The sequence below is a fragment of the Patagioenas fasciata genome, chromosome 21 (assembly GCF_037038585.1).
Source record: "Patagioenas fasciata isolate bPatFas1 chromosome 21, bPatFas1.hap1, whole genome shotgun sequence".
Lineage (NCBI taxonomy): Eukaryota > Metazoa > Chordata > Aves > Columbiformes > Columbidae > Patagioenas > Patagioenas fasciata.
Window position 1 is genome coordinate 2,567,086 of NC_092540.1, and position 18,916 is coordinate 2,586,001.

The 18,916-nt window shown below is 45.6% G+C and overlaps 1 protein-coding gene across 2 annotated transcripts in view; it reads right to left on the reverse strand.

Annotated features, from left to right (window-relative positions):
• The window catches only part of MAGI3 (membrane associated guanylate kinase, WW and PDZ domain containing 3), a 56,610-nt gene that overhangs the window by 7,371 nt on the left and 30,323 nt on the right, over window positions 1-18,916 (reverse strand). For both annotated transcript variants that reach the window (XM_065854716.2, XM_065854717.2), the window contains exons 3-16: window positions 18,591-18,710; window positions 17,376-17,585; window positions 16,104-16,278; window positions 15,245-15,324; window positions 14,062-14,119; window positions 13,202-13,296; window positions 12,407-12,595; window positions 10,676-11,284; window positions 9,642-9,673; window positions 8,459-8,612; window positions 7,860-7,951; window positions 5,774-5,966; window positions 4,518-4,703; window positions 1,405-1,590 (exon numbers count right to left, since the gene is read on the reverse strand). In XM_065854716.2, the coding sequence (XP_065710788.1) occupies window positions 1,405-1,590; window positions 4,518-4,703; window positions 5,774-5,966; window positions 7,860-7,951; window positions 8,459-8,612; window positions 9,642-9,673; window positions 10,676-11,284; window positions 12,407-12,595; window positions 13,202-13,296; window positions 14,062-14,119; window positions 15,245-15,324; window positions 16,104-16,278; window positions 17,376-17,585; window positions 18,591-18,710 (2,379 nt within the window). The remainder of the gene's footprint in view (window positions 1-1,404; window positions 1,591-4,517; window positions 4,704-5,773; window positions 5,967-7,859; window positions 7,952-8,458; window positions 8,613-9,641; window positions 9,674-10,675; window positions 11,285-12,406; window positions 12,596-13,201; window positions 13,297-14,061; window positions 14,120-15,244; window positions 15,325-16,103; window positions 16,279-17,375; window positions 17,586-18,590; window positions 18,711-18,916) is intronic.

Genomic DNA, 18,916 nt, shown 5'->3' on the forward strand with positions numbered 1-18,916 from the left:
CAAAAATGTTGGATTCAAAAAGCTTGTTTTGAAAACAAAGCTGATCAAGAGCCGCAGAGAAACAGATTTAATGCAAGCAACTCAGACTTGAGTTGCATTACAACCATTGCTCTGGGCAAGTGCTTCGGGGGGAGTCCCTTCAAACCAGAGTGAATTAGATTTGATAAAGAAAATCTTAACAGAAAAATAGAAGCCTCTCTGCTTCAAGCGTTAACAAAAAGGAAAATAAAGTCTTTGAAATTCTGTATTATGGGCTGAGAGAGCATGTTAAATATTTGCAGTGAATGTGAAATTAGAGAATGATCTGTTGGCTTTATTCACATTCTGGTTTTAGGTATTTATTATTTAAAAGGCGAAGAAAACCAGCTTTCTGACAGAATAATGATGGTGAGTTTAATTAAACCCACAAGCAGCAATCCGGAAAGACACAGTGGTGAGCAGGGCTGGAAAACAGCTTTTCTCTTCAAATGACTGGATTTTATATATTTACAGTGAATTGCCTGTGTAGGAACAATATCATACTGAGCACAGTGCTGCATGGGAGCTTTCATTACAACTACGGCCTCTCCAAAGAGGGGACCTCGCAGTCACAAATACCAATAGTCACAGATACTGATGCAGCACTCACATGTGGGGAATTCGCCAGCGGGCTCCAGGTTCCGCAGCAAAACCCCGCGCGAGGTTTTCGCGGTGGGACAGGACCATTTTTCAAAGGGTGGTTTCAGCAGGCAGAACCACAGCATCTTCTCCCTTAGCCCAGGGATGCGGCACGAGGGGATTTGTGTGTTCTAATGTGGCGGGATGGAAAAACTCGGTGGCTAAATGGGGAGGACTTGGGGAGCTGGTGTCCCTGAGACCTCGGAGCACCCGAGGGCACATCCCTGACCTGGGACACTGCTGCTGGCAGCACCGCAGTAGCAAGGGACAACCTCTGTATGGGGACAGGAGGATTTTCTCTCTTACCACCACCCTGTGTTTGCTGCAAGACCCCCAGGAGAGGCCATTTCTCTTTGGTTGATGAACACAGGGTATGGACAGATCACATTTCCCTGGGAGCACTATCCCCTCTCTCATGTTAGAAACCATGAGAACTTCTCTTACCCTGTGCTGTGTTGTCACCAAAGTCATAAAATGGTTTGGGTTGTAAGGGACCTCAAAGACCACATTGTTCCAACCCCCCTGCCATGGGCAGGGACACCTTGCACCACCCCAGGTTACTTGTACCTCATTTTTCAGTACAACCCCACCTGCCCCACCTGCCTTCAGAGCAAACAGCTGAGCTTCACTCTCACCTCCAAACACCTTAAAATACTCTGCTTTACATGAATTAACTTCCAAGGTCACAAACACCAGTCTCTGGCAGCGTGGCGGGACCCATCCACCCGCCCAGGGCTCCCTCCTCACCTTCCTCGGCCACCACCGTCAGGGTCACCACATTGCCCGCGTCCTTGATGAGCTGCACGATGCTGTCGTGCGAGAGCTCCACGATGGACTGGCCGTTCACCGCCGAGATGCGGTCTCCCACTTTGAGCTTCCCGCACTGGTCGGCTGGGCTCCCCTCTATAACTCGCCCGATCTTGTGAGGAATCACTAGGAAACCGAAAACAGACAGGGCAACACAATTAATATCTGCGTAAGCATCACCCAAGCCCAGGATTGCCACAGTTGGCCCAGAGATCAATCCTGCTCCGATGCGCGGCGCTGGTAGCACAAGAAAAACCTGCAAATAACTAAAAATCCTTCATTCTACCGAGTGAACGGGAACAGCGACCCCTGACAGCACGGCCTTGTCACATACAAGGTGTTGCGCCTAAAGCAAAACGCAGGGAGGAAATGGGTCACATCTGCAAAGGGATGAATAAGACCACGTGTCCAGGAGCGCTCTGAAGCAGTTTGTTTCCTTGCTCCTAACATGTTGTTTTCAATTCCCTGGGGCTCCGTGTGGACTCAGAGACAGCTATGGACACTTGGTTTAACACAGGGGTGTGAGATCTGGACGCACGGGTTAATTCTTCCTCCTTACAACCACAAAATAAGCCTTAAACACACTTCAAAGGGAAATCAAACTTGTCCTGCCAGAGACTGTCTTAGTAATCTGGTGAGCACCTCAGCAAGTTGTGCAGATCAGCTCCGCACAGACATGGTCCCTGTTCCTGTTGAGATGAACGTGCACCCGGAATAATAATTTTGAATTTTAGCGAGCTCTCCTGGCTTGGTTTCCTCATTTCAGCCCATGGTGACACTCTGCTCTGTATCCAGACTTTTCTGAGTTACTTTCCCGGAGGTGAACACGGATGCAGGAACGAGCAGAACTCAAAATGCAGAAGGAGGGAGGGATGCTCCGCTCTGGCCGCTCTCCCAGCCCCGCGCTGGTGCTCGGGGAGAGATGTGGTTTTACGGTTTGCTGAGCCGGACGTCAGCACGGCAGATGGCAGCCGGCAGCCAGCGAGACGCACCGTGCGGCGAGGAGCCGACCAAAACCCGCAGCTGCCTGCGCGCCGACGTGGCTTCGCCAGAGCCCATCCGCGTTACGTCGAAGCGCATCAGTCAGCGTGCTTTCCCACGCGTCTAGAACAGTTTCAGCTGGACGCCTGAAAGCACAGCGACATTGGCTCCTGTCCTTCCCACATCCCTCATCAGGGCTCTTCTCTGCAGGAATCACTGCACTGCTCCTTGGTATCTCGTTCCCAAACACCCCTCCAGACCGACCTCCACACGTTCCATTAACACTGGCACTTCACATACAAGCCCGTTTGCACCTCCAGTGGTTCGATGAATCCCTGTTTGCTGTAGCGGCTGCTCTCCCAAACATGCTCTCCTCTGGGGGGTGGCAGAGGTGAGGAACATCATGCACTTCTCAGGATTATCAAATCCATGCTTTTCAAATCCACAACAGCACATCTGAAACCCTTTCACAGCATCATCAGCCACCCAAGATTGAAAAGCCATCACAGATTGTTTTAATGAGCCAGCACATGCAGAAGTTACTATGAAGTAACAGACACTGATGCCTCCTAGCATTCACCATGAGTTTAAATTTTAATTACACTTCCCTTAATAGCCTGGTTTTTTAAGTATTATATAAACCTAAGAGCCAACTGTGAAGAGTAAAGCACTGCAGGGCTGCAGCCTCGATTGCTGATTACTTGTTTTAAAATATCCTGGCTTTACAAGAACACAGGAGCCTCACTAAACCGCGGCACAGAACAGTTCTGCACAGCAGAGCCTGCGGATGCACCAGCGTCTCCTTTCCTGTGTGTCAGAAACAGCCCAGACCACAGGGCTCATGTTTCCAGCACTTGAATTGCTTTCAGTTGTCTTCTGATTTCAGTCCTAGTATCAAATAAACAGGGACTTGCAGCAGATCCCCAGACAAAATGTTGTGTGTAGTAGCTATATTGTAGCAGAATACCAATATATTCTAGAATAATTCTGTTTATAATATGTTTTCTTAATATCTGACGGACCAGACAACACACCGTCAACCCGCGGCCACTCTGACGCGGGATGTGATCATCACGCATGGGGGGTGACATCTTGCCCTGCGGTTGCCATGGCAACGTGACAGCAGCTCCGTGCATGGACCACGGCCGCTGCACATCCCAGCACCACGCATCCCAGAGCAGCTGGCTTGAACATTCCTGAAAAGGTGCCGTCTGAGCCAAGACTGCATCACACTCTAAATATACATCATATGAATTCAGCACCGTGTTATTTAGAAACTGATTTTTTTCTTCCCTGCGCTCCCGCTGGTTTTTTATTGTGCAGTAAAACGAAGTGGAAAAACAGAAGGAAGTGTCTGAGGCTCAATAAAAAAAGAGACAAACTTGCAGTGCTTCATTACATCTGTCTGGAACCGGCTGAGAAAGTTTCAGAAGAGTGATTTACACTAAAGGAATCGAGTAAGGACTTCAGGAGTTACCTGTATTTCAGTGTCAGTGAATTGAGTCTGTGGGTGAACACATTGAGCGGGTTTGTGTTTCGGGGCAGATAACCCAAATCTGATGGCCCAAGGGAATGAATCTCAGAAGGATGATCGTACCCGCCACCTCACGCACAAAACAGTTCAACCTTTCCTGGCACCGCGGGGGAGCAGGCGCCACCAGCACGAGGCACAGAAATCAGAGCTGGTCCCGTGCGGGATCTTCCATCGCTGAGCTGGACTGCAGGGCTTCCTGCAAACAGCTACTGCTCACACTTCTTTTTATTTTCCCTTTCAACCTTGGTTATCTTGCCGTTTATCTTTACAACTATGCCTGAAGCCACGTCCATCTATCAGAGCTATAACACCAAAGTGTGCTGCTTTTTCATTTTGATGATCTTTCTACACAAACACCCTGCCTGACAGTAACAACTTCGTTGTTTTCTCCCAAGTGCTCCAGTCTCTATTCTCTCAGACCCCCAAAATAAGGAATGCTACCCGATCATAAGCAGCGGCCCTGCTCTCACACCGACGCCGTGGTACGAGCACCGGGCAGCGAGTGGCGGTGACAACGACACCAGAACACGGCACTTACCGCCAGGAGGAGGTTTGTTCTTTGAGGTGAGGATGACGAAGCCAAATCCTTCGTTCTCTTTCCGCTGCAAACGGACGTCATAGACCTCCAGGGGCTGCTGGTTCACAAGCTCTGCCCGATTGGGTCGGGGAGAACCGTTCTGCGTCAGGACAGGCTGCGACTCCTCCTCCTCCGCTTGCTTTTCCCCTTGCAGGTAAGAGACAAACAACAAATAAGGCAAAACCAATACTGCTGGGGTATCAAGCAGCTACAGCAAAACCTGCATCTCAGTATCATTGCCAGCATGAGGGAGCACTGGCTGCCTGGGAAAGTAAGGGGTCAGTTTATTAACAACACAGTTTGGGTCAAATGGAAATCAGATGGAGGATAAAGCCTTCAAAGGTTCAAGGTCCCACTCAGGTGTGCGTATTTGTGCCAGGAAAGCCCTTGCACACAGCTGAACAGACCTGGCAGCGCGTACACAGTGAGGAACAACTGTTTACTTGGAACAATGGAAATGTTTTTCAAAAGGCAGTTTGAAGACTTAAGCCAGGCTTTCTTTTAGGAAACCCATAAAATTTTGGTCCTAAAGTAGTCAATCTACCAGAAGGCACCTTAAAGAAAAGGAGAATTAAGCTTAAAAGTACTTTTTCCTTTTACTTGTATATACTCGGAATTACTGGTTGAATAACGCAATGGAAAAGCAACATTGGTTGCTGATCGGAACAGGGACTGTTCCCAGTTCTGAACCCCCATTCCAGCTCTGTCATTCACAGGATCAGCGTCATCGAGTTAAGGACAACAATCTGTCCACTGCCAATCTGGACATTGATCTAAAACTGCAGCATCACCAGATGCTGCCCTGAGTCACCACTGGTTTGAGTGTACTTATTCTTGCCACACATAGATGCTGGAAGATTTGAGAATACAGCATACTGTACAGAAAAGACACTGTGTTATTACTTGATTTGCACAGCGTTAGTGGCTGTTCTAACTAATACCTGCAAAAAGATTTCAAGAAAGCGCCACTGCCATCGTTATTTTCAGAGCCGTACCTGTGTGAGCTGTGCAAGCACCAAAGCATCACTTACTAAATGCTGTTTTCCTCCAGCCACTCAGCACTACAGCTGACCCTCCTCAATCTCAAGCTGCTCAGCTCTAGTGCAACAACCGCTAAGTTTCAGAGCAGCTTTAATCCATCCGCTTACAAAACCCTAAGTGTTCCTTTAGCCAGACCTGTGCCCCGCAGGACCCTCTCGGGACAGACGGACACGTACCACCGAAGAAGATCTTCCTGCGGACCGTGAGCAGCACCTGCCCGTTGCGAGCAGCGCTGGTCATCAAGTCCAAAACCTGCTTGTGCGACTTCCCTTTGACGGGGACTCCGTCGATACACATCAGCTCGTCCGCGGCTCGCAGCCTGCCGTCCTTTTCCGCCGCTCCCAGCGGGATTATGGCTCCGATGTAGATCTGTCGGCAGAGCAGAGTCGGGGGGTTGGACGGCAGAACGCGGATTCAGCACAACATGGATTCACCAGAACTCGCCATGGGCGGGATCCAGGTGGAACCAAACAGACCAGGGTTTTGGGGAAGATATTTTTAAAGATTGAGCTTTGGAGAAGGTATTTTTAAAGATTATCCCTCAATTCCAGCAGAAACGTCACCAGCGAGCACACTTTGCACACATGGTGGATGCAATTTGGGGGTTCAAAGCATCCAGTAAATACATAAAAACTTTTTGGGGTTTTTTAATCCTTATTTCCATGGATTCTGGAAGTATCGCTATCTCTTGAGTGTATTTGTCAGCTTGTTAGAAAGCCCGGCTTTTGATATAAGCATACACTGTGTACTTATTGCATATATATGATTTCCCAGGCATTATTGAAATGAAAGCCTCTGTCATTCATTCTACTTACTTTATATTTTTCCTACCAAATCTAGGCCAGGGTGACTGGGGAAGAAGTAAAAGCTTCTGAAAGAACTCAAATTTCATTTGGAAAAGCTGCTCAGACAGTTCCACGCTTCAAGTTTTTCCAGCACGCAGCTTTTGGTGATTAGATAATGAATTTAAACAGCTGCACCCCTCTTATCAATCTTCTCTACCCCCACCTCGTAAAGTGCTACTAAATATACCACAGATAAGAGCACCACACGCTCTTTCATGCGTTAGAATCATATTCGAGTTAAATGGGAGATCATGGCCAGCAGTTTTTGGAAGGGGAGCCATGTGGGCAGCTGATCCGCACGCAGCGTTCCTGCCGCCAGCCTGGACTTACCACCGGCTGCTATGGAAACAAAACACCACGACACTGCAACAGAAGTAAAATTCTTTGGCTTCGCTCTTCTTTTGAGGAGAAAAACCAGAAAAGGATAGGAAAAAAAAAAAAGGCTGAAAAAAACCTGTATTCCTTAACTGCAATCAGAAAACTGTATCTGTTCCAAAAGCTTTTCCTGTTGAGAGTTGAGGGAATGGCCCCTGACATTGTCTACAAGTCTTAGCACTTCTTCCCAGAGGGAAATATTGGCTTTTTTGGAAATGGAGTCTCCTAAAGGCTGATGGCAGAGGAACTGATCGCCCAGGGGTTTCCACGCTGGCATTCGCCCATATTCCTCCTCCTGTGCAAACTCCAGAGCTGCATTTTGACACCAGTTACAATGCAAAACCCCATTTGCAGAAGGCAGCCAGTCTTAACAGGCTCTGCTTCGAGGCTTTCATGAAAATCCTGGAGTACCACACTCTGTATTTTCTGAGATGAGAGGGAAACACAAGGCAAATAAAAACCTGAAGGAGTGCACTGGGAAGGCTGCGCTTGCCTCCCCGAGATGAATCCAGCAGAAGCCACGCGGGCTCACAGAACCAAACGTGCTTTTGAAAATTTGGTGGGAGAGGTGGGGGAAAAGTGGTACAAAACAACCCCAAATGCTGCCTTGTTTCGCTGGGCTGCATCCAAAGAGCGGCCTGACCACGTTCGGGGAGGGAACAGAAGCTCCTTTCCACCCAGGACGAGCATTTTGTGCCAAGAACAACGTGGGGATCGAGTGGCAACGGGTAAAGTGCTCCCGAAATACAGCAGCAAGCACAGAAAAAACATCAGCGTTATCAGCCGGGCAGAGAAAACCGCTGCCAAAGAGACTCGAGATAGCGGAGAGGGCACGGGAACCTTGCGGATTAAAGTTGGCCACAAAGAGGGAAAAAAGAAAGGTAATCCGAACCAATTCTTCATCTTTACAGGCAGTTACTGATCAATTCTGACATGACTGAACTGTTTAGAATGAGAGGGAAATTGGGACGACAGAGCAGGAGTTATTCTAACAGCAGTACCATCAGATAACACGTAGGCAACCATAAACTGTTTCACTTACCGGCTGGTCTGGTCCATCCCCTCCGAGCACCCGGAAACCAAAGCCCGACTCTTGTTTTCGGAGGAAAACATCCAAATCTCTTGTGTTTGGAGCTAAGACAAAGCAACATTTCAAAACATGTAAGGAGCTATGTGAGATTATCAAAAGATTATGTTTTTATGGCGCATTCTGACTCTTCCTATTGATGAAGCACAGCAAATAGAAATACAGTAAATCATTCAGTCAAATATTCAGTGATGTCCTCTTTCCAAATGGAAAAATACATTTTTGAGAAAGGCTGAAAAGGGATAGGATGGATTGACCAATGTCAGAGGAGAATGTCGAATGTCATTCGTACGGTGGGCCAGGATCAAATTTGGTCTGTAATACACATCAGAGTCAGGTCTGCTTCATCCTTGAGACCATTTCTATGATTAACTGTTTTATCATAAACAGGGCTGAAGGATATTTTAATTGCTTTTCTGTATGGATTACGCATTTCTTGAACTGTTTTATTTACAGGAGCTTAGCGGACTCGGCAGTCGCGGTGGTTTTATCACACACGACAAATCAAATTCCTTCACAACTGGATATTCCCAAGTTGAAACAGAAATACTCACGTTTGTCCTCGTACATGGTCTTAGACTTCAGGTAGACTTCGGAAGGGTCCAGTTTGGGAGAGCCTGGCCGCACAGCGGTGGGCGGGAACGGCATCGGCTGCGGGATGGGGTCACCAACAGCTTCCAAACTCCCCGAGCTGTCCTGCTTGTCCTTCTGCAACACAGCCCGCCCCACAAAACACAGCTTCAATCAAAGGCACAACTTAACTCGCACACTTGTGCAAGCAAAGACGATAAATACCATGTGGAAGTGAAACATAGGGCAAAACAAGGGAATAACGTTAGACCTCGAGGTAGCTTTTCCAGTAGGTACATGTCTGACTGCACTAAATCGCCCTCACAGGCCACAGATTTCTACTGAAGGGCTTAGAAAGGGAGTCTGGAGTGACCAGTGTCAGTATTTGCATTTTTCTCTTATGATCTGATAGCTGCAACAGGCCTAAGAGTATTTCACAAAGGACACCAAGCATGCTTGTGGTCTCCCACCCTGATTTCCAATCGATTACGCACTCAAGGAACTCTAAATACTCATTCTGGGTTGAAACCCAATCCGGAAAACTGGACCACGGTAGCCTGCATGTGTCTGTGCACGTTAAACAAAAGCACAAGCAGAACAGACCTAGAGATGCCCTTTTACGAAGAGCAGAAGAAAAACCCCCAAGGGGTTTAGCAGTTTGACACTTCTTGTATGTTTATAAACACAAGAACTTGCCCTTTCTAACTGAATTATTTTGCCACGCTGCTTAATGCCACTGAACATCGAGTGCTCCGTGGGAAATCGCTACTGCACGTGTGCTCCAACGCCAGTCCCTGAGTCCAAAGTATTTTTAGCCTGCACGGGAGCCGCGCTGATGAGGCTCCTAAAATCCAGCGATGAGAGTACAAAGGCAGCTTAAAGTGGGCATGCAGTGATTTTAAGTATAGTGCGGAAAAAAGGGACATAATGATAGAACTTAAGCAGCAGCGACATATTTAAATCGTGACAAATCAACAATACTACACCTCTTGTCATACAAGATCTTTGCCACGTTCTTGATTCTTCAGTGGTAAGAAGAGAGAGATCCATCATCTCCATTAAACACTTCCAAGGAATCTTTTGTGTTAAGCACATCGTATTTATGAGGCCGTTTTGTAACTGAAAATCCCTGAATATTCTCCATAGAAACACATTTCTAATACTCACCCCTTTGGTAGTTTTAGTAGGTGAAGGTGGACCTGAAGGAGACACAATGGAGAAAGCAATTTCAATACTTGGGCATCAAAGTTTTAAACAGCATTAAAGTAACACAATCAGCTCCTCCTAGGTTGAATATAACAAATGCTCATTCAATCTTCAATGTTCACTTGACCAAACCCAGCACTTCAGAGAGGTCTCAGATTAGAATTGCCAGCTGTGCAACGATGAAAAACCATCTATTTCTCTTTTTGTTAGACACCGCTCAACCAAAACACACATTGGTTCATTGGATACGGAGACTTTGTGAATTTCTGCAGAGGAATTTCACTTGCTAACAAAGAAAACTAATTATCTCCTTCCCTGATTGTAGCATCTATAAGGAAAAAGACCTGGAGATTTTTGCATGTCAATGACTGCTTGAAGTGACACCCAGGGCTACAATAAGAGCTTAAAGGGACGCTGAGCAGCCACGTGTTGCTTCGCAATTCATTCAGCTCTGTCTGGCAAACCCATGCGATCTTCCAGCCAGTTTTTGGGGAGAAGATGTCTCCTGGTCTGTGACTGACGGTCAATGAAGAGGTATAAATAGGCAAGTGCAAAAATGAGAATTTTTGGGGTATTTCCAGCAATCAGCTCCGCCTCACTGCTGATGCTTCTTCCCGGCTCCTGTCACCACCCTCCACTGCAGCTGCACTTACTGGAATACATGTGGAGAGCCTCAGCAAACCCCATCCATCATACGCTCTGTATGACGCTAGAGACCACATTTCTGCTCTAGCACTCCCCGGGCTCTTGGAAGAGATGGTCCATAAACATATCATCATAAAATTTTGGAAAAAAAAAAGGAAAAAACCAAACCCTAGCAACGTGTTCTCACCCCAGATACCATGAGTATAAATTAAACATAGAACATAATGACTCAAAGACATAATAAACCGCTATTTAGCTGCCAAGACTGGACATGATTTAGATATCACACTTAAAAGGGACTTTTAAAAAGCACATAACCATGTACGACAACTGCAAATTTACGTATGTACCTCCTCTTACAATGAGCAGCGGCACCTCTGCTCCTACTGGAAACTGCTTCAGCACCTCCACCACCTGCAGGTGTGTCAAGCTCTGTACGTTCTGATGGCAAATCTCCTTGATCACGTCCCCCTTCTGAAGGCCTTGGCACCACTGGCTGTCTAAAATCATCTTCACCTTCTGTCCCGTGGGACTGTCTGCAATGGCAAACCCAAAGCCTTTAGGGCCTTTGACCAGGGGAATGGTGACCAGGTCGGGTTGGGAGCCTCCGGAAGACGCCAGGGAGATCCTCTGCTCCGTCATGTCCATGGAAGGGCCGTTCAGACGACCGTTGACCAACATAGGGCCCATTTTTCCATTCTGGTCCAACACAACTGTTCCCGCTATTAAATCTTGGCTGGTGACACAAACGTCTCCTTTGGTCACAGGCGGTCCGTTGATGAGAGGTGTGGCTGTCACTATATCCACCACAGGGTCTTCGTTGTCCTCGGGAAGAGGATAACCACGACACAACGTCATGTTCACGTATTGGTTGACGGGAACGAGCTGGAACATCTGGACAACATCCGCATGGGTATGGCCAAGGACGCAGCTTCCGTTTATGTCTACAATGACATCACCTGTTACAATAGAAAGTTCAACAGCGTCAAAACCAGTAATGGAACCACCCGTACCTGTCTGGTGTTGGTCTGAGCCCCAGAACAAAAGCCCAACTGGAGGGAATCGCTGTCCAGTCCTCAAAAACAACAATGCAGGGTGGCTGGGCTATCACCTCTTGGCTATCTGTTGCCAAAAAGCATAAAGGATTTCCTCGTTGCACTGATTCTATTTCATCTCAGAACATAGTGTGCTAAATATATAAAGTTTAATCTGCAGCAGATTTTAAAAACGATACCGTAGAGCCACAGGAGATGAAGCACTGCACGCACAACACCGCAAGCAGATGTCTTCTACTTTAATTCATATTGTACAGCATCCTAAACTCAATCCAGAATAAATCGGATTTTTTTGGGGGGTGGGGGGGGGTCCTATGTTTATTTTAGGACTGGCTGAACTTAAGCTAGGATTGCGCCCACACGCGTTCTGCACTCTTGCCACACACGGCTAAGGATCTATTTTTGAAATGAAGTGGAAGTAGGCTTCAAATCCTGAAACCTCGTTTCATAATTGGCATTATTTTGATCATGAAACTTGGCATCTGCAATACAATACTCCCAGAAAACAAACGGCCTTATCGCTTCAACGCCGGGGCATCGGTAAAACAGGAATTCTCTTGTTACATGAATAACAGGAACAGATACACATCTTTTCATTCCAGCGTGCGTGCGCCACAACACAACGCGGCAGGACCGTCTCCGTGTTTACACAGGAGGAAAACGAACCACATACAAACAAGCTCAAACAATAGGCCAGCAACAAAGCAGGAAATTGTTTCATTTCACAACTAAATGCTATTAAATCATCAAAAGCACAAACTCTTCTTATCTGAAGAGTAAGAGAGCCTACGTGCTATGTAAAGAAGCATTTTGCCTTTTCTCGTATGCTGTATGTTACAGTAAGCTTAGAGTTGACTTAATTAAATATATAATAACAAAGTGTGCAATTCTTCATGGATTGCAGGTACTTTCATCCCTCCTTTCCTCACTTGGCCAGTTCACACAGCTTTGCTCGCTCATTCATCAAGGCTCCTGTGCCTCTAAAAGCACCACAACAAATGGAAGTTTAGAGAAATAATGCTTGACCTGGTGCGATTCTCCCATCTTGTGCAGCGGGTCCATCTTTTAACACATTCTTCACCTGGAGAAACTCATCAGGTCTGTCCCCTCCGATGATCGTAAAGCCAAATCCCATTGTACTCTTCTTCAGCGACGTCCGTAGAAGCGCTCCTGTGAGCTGGGATGGATCTCTAGTGAAGACAGACTTCTCCAGTCCTTTTGAGTTACGGAACACAGAGACACCAAGGTAGGAAACCAGGATTAGTTTTGGTAAGGTTTCTGTTTGTTTTAAGGTGTCACAAGGGTTAATGATTTGTTTTGTTAACCTCTGCAGCGCTGTGATGGAGTGGAGCAAACAAGAGGCTGTTACACTCATTTCACAGCTGAGTTAAGCGAATTAGAAATATCAAGAGTGTTGTAGTACAGATTTTGACAGAGCTGGAATTAAAGCTCCCGCCTACAGTTCCCAGTTTTACACTCTAACCCTTGCATACCAAGCTTAAAGTAGATCAAAAGCACAAAATTCAAGGTGTGGTTTTATCTGCATCTTCCAGCTGGCTCTTCTAACTCTCCGTATATTCAAAAGCTGCTTACGACAATGAGCTTCAAACGATCAGAATTATTTTAAAGCAGTTTTAAGGTCTCGGTTCAATTTTAACATTAAAAGATCATTCAAAAAAGCCTACAGATTTGGGAGGGCAGTATCACAATGGGCAGCAAAAAGACGAGGTTAATGCCTCGACGAATTCCAAAATCTGTTACTTATGACGCATTCTCACAGATAAAGATGCTAGTGACGAAGAACACAATATCCAGTGATACCTGATTTTGAGGAGCCGCCATCAGTCTGTCCCAGCTGTTTTTTCCTTTTGGCTTCCAATACTGGGTTTTCAAACTGAGTTTTCTGGTTAATATGACTGTAGACATACAAAAGGTAGATCAGGATTTCAGCAGAAAGCGTTCTGCCTGTTTCACAGAAAAGACAACCACAAAAGAGCCATCTACAAATAGTATTATTTACTACCGCAAATTAATGCTCTGGAGGAATGAACGCCAAACTATCATAATCAACACTGAAAGCATTTTTGTTCTTTCCACAGCTCGATTTACTTTAAGAGCCAATACAATTTTCCTTTCTGTAATTATTAGGTAGAGCACACCTTCACTCCACTCTGCACAGATTGCAATAGTTTAGAACTGAGAAAAGCTGCTTTTTCTCTTGACCCTGTGTGCTGCTTCCATTTACCTATAATGTTTATGAACTCAGACAGAATCACAGAATGTCAGGGGTTGGAAGGGACCTGGAAAGCTCATCCAGTCCAATCCCCCCACTGGAGCAGGAACACCCAGATGAGGTTACACCCACAACAGTACCACCCCTGCCAGCCCGCCCCTTAATTCTCACCCACAGACTCTCAACTCGCTCCTCATCCGTGCCTGGACAATACTCAATACATTGGAGCTGCTCTCTCACATAAAGAGCAACTCCACCGTTTCCACAACAGAGTGGAAAAAACCCATCAGTTTGAGCAGAATTTAAATGCCTGTGTTGGCTTTGCAAAGCCAAACTGTTAGCTTGTTCCGTGAAGTAACATTTTCAACTCTGCTAATTTCCTTCTCTCAAGAGCTTCATTATTTTCTGCTCAATTTATAACCGTGTCAAATTAATAATTAGCACTTACTCAACATAATATGTTCCGTACTGAGGGTCTTCGATTTTTTCCCATCCGTAAGGAAGTTCTGCAAGCAAAAAGAACAAAATTCTCCATGACAGTGAAAAACTATCTGCAAACATCAGAATTTAGCTTCACTGTTCTAGTTATGCTGACCATGGAAACTTAAATATTAGAATAATGGATACAGTCAGGTAGCTAGACATTTGAAGGATAAAATTGCCATGTAATATTGTTTGAGGCTGCCCTAAGTTTGATGGCAACAGGAATTCTCCCAGTGTACGACAGCACGTTACCAATTATTAATACCAGCACCGCTCCACAGGGTTTGACAAAAGACCCAGTGGGTCTATTCATGTAAATGTTGATCATTTGGATATCCTGCATCTCTCTCTTTAAAGTGCTCTTTTTAATCCTGTGGCAAGCTGCACATATGTTTAACAAGCAGCAGTATGTGTCCATTGCTTCAGCTGGCTTCATTATGAATTCTTAATTGTCAGGCTGTGCTATGTAGGAAGAAAACTGGCTATTCTGCATTTGCCTCGGCTTTTGTAACATGTCAGGCATTTGCCAAAGACATGAACTATTTAGTACTGTTTTCTAGTGGACTAAACTGCATGAGTATGTAGGAAACAGGAGCTGACTGTAGGCCAGTCCTGAACCTGACCTGGAAGTCTTGAAGCAACTGCTTGAAGAGGTGAAGGGGGTCATTGTTTCCTCTACTTACGCGTTTAAATATTATATCGTGTCACATGCTATAGGTACCATTAGCAATATATGCAATAAATTAGCAATATGCTCTGTCTTCTTCATTACTGCTGTATTCTAGCACTGATGGACCTTTTCCTCCTGCCATATTCCACCCGCGTGACAATTTCCAGTGAGATTGTCACTACCATGTGCAGCTCCCTCTTGAGCAATCACAGTCACTGGAAAAAAAGATCTCGTTCCCATCTCAGGAACACAGATAAACCCAGAATTCAGTCAGATTCTATTACTCCAGGGAAAATATAATACGGAATTTCCAGTCTGATGTAAACTCCTATTGCCACCAAACCGGGGACACCGCAATCCGCTCCAGTCGTGTGTGTCGGGAAGAAGCTCCTACTGGAGCAGTAATGGATCATACCCAGCTGTGACAAACTCAGACAGGTACCAGTCACAGGTGACAAATGGATCCGGAACATCTCACCTCCATCTTCACAGTCTTCAGGAGCCTTGGCTTTCTTACAGAGCCGCGGATCAAGCCACGTGGTTGTCTTGGTGTTGTGACTGTGGAGCAGAACACAGAGGAGGGAACGCCCTCAGATTGCAGAGCTTAGCTTTACCGTAACTTTTAAATATCTACCACCATGTGCAAACCGTAGCCTTTAGGTAACATCACATTTGAGCCTCAGCCACATCATCAAATGCTAAAAAAAGGCAACAATGCTGCTCAGAGGTACAAGCACCCTGGAGACTCTTCAGGACAGATGGGAAATGTTAGAGGCACAAACACGCTCCCCTGCCCTCAAGAGCTCATGTGGGAATATCAGCTGTCCCTACCTAAAAGGAAAAACCATTTTTAGCCTCTTATGCTTAACTCCCAGTAAGGCTTTTGTTTCCTTTAGAAATCAATAAATGAGGCTGTTTCACATGCGCATATAAGAGCTGCTTCCCAATCCTGGGCTTTCATCTGTGCTGTCTGTATTTTGAAGCGTGCATTCCCAGCCAAGGAACACAAGCAGCGAAGAATAAACAAGCTCTCAGATTTCAGAGACATTTGTTATAGCTCACCTGGCAACATCCACCCAGCTTTGTGCTTTGTGAGATAAAAAGCCCTCATATTATATACAAGCTGACTTTGCACGTGGAATCACAAGGTTTTCCCGTGCAATGGCAGTATGCAGCAGTAAGGAACAAAACGGTAGCGATATATTAAATTCAATACAGAAATAGAAGCAGTAGGAGCAGAGGAAGGAGAGGTGTAAGAGCAGCAAGCAGGTTGTCAGACTGCAGACCAGCAGCACTTCAGACGGGCACAGGAGCCCTCGGTGGTGTGGGTTACTCACTCGATGAAGTAGATCATGCCCGTGTCGGTGTAAGCCATCTCCCAGTTCTTGGGCAGCGGTTCCAGGGTCTCATCCCTCGACAAGTAATTTCTGAAGTCCATGGAGCTGCTTGTCTGGTTGTAGCTGGGAACAGGTTTCACCCAGTCAGGAGAATCTGAATGTTTTTCTTTGTTTTCTGCAGTTGTTCGGGGAAAGTGTTACTATTTGTCAGCTGTTTATGTTGTTTCTCACAAAGAACCACCCTCTCAATCTGGCTACGAGCGGATGTCAAACACGGCCCTGTATGTGATGTGCGTTTTTCCACTTTGTTTTTTTCAGCTGCGAACTCTGAAAAGCTGACATGAAAACACTGAACTCTGCTCTTCCCCTGCCAAACAGAATTAACCTCGTATTATGTGTCTGAGCCCACGCTGAAAAATCAACACTGGCAGAAATCCAAGCTGACTACACTTTGTTGCCGTTCCTATATAGAGAACGGCGTTTGAAATGTCATCAAATCCTACTAATATTCCTCAAAGAATGGAATGGAGAGGAGAAGCAAACTGCCAATGAACCAAACAACGCCCTCCCGCAAGCCACAAAAAGGAAAATGCCCCAAAAATTCCCTGCAGAAAACTTTAAATGTAAGAACTCCACCCATTCATCCCAAGGTTAACTCAGTATGGTCCATCACACCATGATGCCTGCAACCCGCACCCAACTGTGCTGTGGTGTTCCCAGCCTCAAAGTTTGCAAGATTAGGTGCAGTTGCAATATATTCTGATTTATTTCTCTCCACAAACTCCCCTTCGGGCAGTTTCAGGTTGTGTGATAGTTCCCTTAAGCGAAATCGCCTGAAAAATGTACAGTATGAGCTAGCGTGGCCTCTTAAACCAATCTCCTGCATGCAAATGCAGTAATCTCCCCAAAATTAAACAATACCATTTACAGGGTATGAATTATACTCCGCAAACGGTTCTGTTATGTGAAGAGTGGATACATTTTTCCTTCCTCCTCATGTAGCTGGCCGAGACCCAGCACTACATGTTCTCTACTGAGCAGTGCGTTTTATGATGCAATTGCACATCTGGCTGGGAAAACAGCTGTTTCTTTTTAAAAGATCATTTCAAAATTGAGTAAGAACACCATTCTGAATAGAAAACTGCCTTCAAACTTCAGGAAAACTTAAAGAAGAAAAAGAAAGGCAGCGGTTCAAACAAGCATGGATGTTATTTGTATACTTGTTATCTATTCATACAACACTCCAGGGAATTCCTCCCCTTGTGAACGGACCTGTCCCTCCGCTGCCGTTAACTGTTTCCTTCTCCTCCTCTTCCTCCTCCTCGGGGAGAGAACTCTCCATTCTTTGCATTTTGCTGACGGACGTGGTTCTTTTCCTCTGTGATTCGGTATCAAAATCATTGTCAAATAGAACTTGATCCACTGGGTCGGGCTGGAAGGGGCTGGGCTCTGCTGGAGGCTTCGGCGTGCCGTAAAAATTACCTGACAACGAGAGACAAATCCAGATTTCTAAAGCACCGATGCTTGCTGAAAGCACTGCCAGTGGCAGTGAAGATTTTATTACCCACATAACATGTTTTGGGGGAAAGATCTGAACTGTAACTTAACTTAAGAAGACATTGGCACTATCAAAATCCAACTGACAATCAAAACTTATGTATTCCCACCTTGTCTTTTTGCCAATTATGCTATTGGACATCAGAAAACAATACATGTAGTTCAAAATGTCTATCCTGCCACATGTTTCCAAAGAAAATCACAGAATCCCACAATATCAGGGGTTGGAAGGGACCTTGAAAGCTGATCCAGCCCATAAAGACACTTGGCAAACAGTTTGAGCGCAGCAAAACAGTGAAAATCAATTGTTCTTACTCTCTGTACTGATAACTGATTAGCAGAGTAATATGCAGCAACAGAAACACGGTAAAGTCAAAACATCAATTAATTTGGTGCAGAAACGAAGTATGTTTATATAAAAACAGTTACAAGTAATCGATTTTAAAACTACAGCCCTACAATCTACTGACAATACACAAATCTGTTGATATGGCTTCATCTACAACTGATTTGTACTGGAGAGAAAGGAACAGATTTTTACTGTGATATTTTAATCTAAAACACAAAGCCTAGGAATCATCTGTTGTTTTCTGGAAAGGAATTTCGGCAGTTGACCTCTCTCCTGACTGCTCATATGATTTTTATTAGGGAGCTGAGCACACAGCGAGAGAGCTGCCCAAAATTCTTGCTGGGGTAACATTTGGTGGCTGGATATGGGTTTGACCACGTAAAACAAAAATAAATAAGAAACCCTTCTGAAAATATCAGTGAGGGCGAGGATCGAAGTGGTGACAGCCAGATAATAGATTTAATATTGCTGCTCTACCAGGAAAAGCGGGACCTCCTGGGTAGAAAGAGCTGCACATAGAGCAAGACACAGGATGTGAGTACAGGGTCTTTATTCCTGTTCATCAAAGGTCATCAACCTACCGTCATACGTTCCGCTTTCCAGCAAGGCTCCGCTTTCTTCCAGGGCTTTAAACTGCTCAACGGGAATGAAATTATAGTCTACGCCAGGGACCTCCCCATCTCTGGGAGCCCTCGTAGTGCCTGGGAAGACAGAGAAAACGCTCTCGTAAGATACTTCAGTGCTGCCTGTTTGTGGTACAATTCTGTAAAAACAAGGTGTTCCTGAGTCTTTATACAACGCTGGTGGCACTCCAGAGGAAGTGAACAATAACGCGTAAAAACTAGGCTAATAAATTACATAGGAATGACAGTTCTGGTGCTGAGGAAGGAGGAGAACAAAAGCTGGG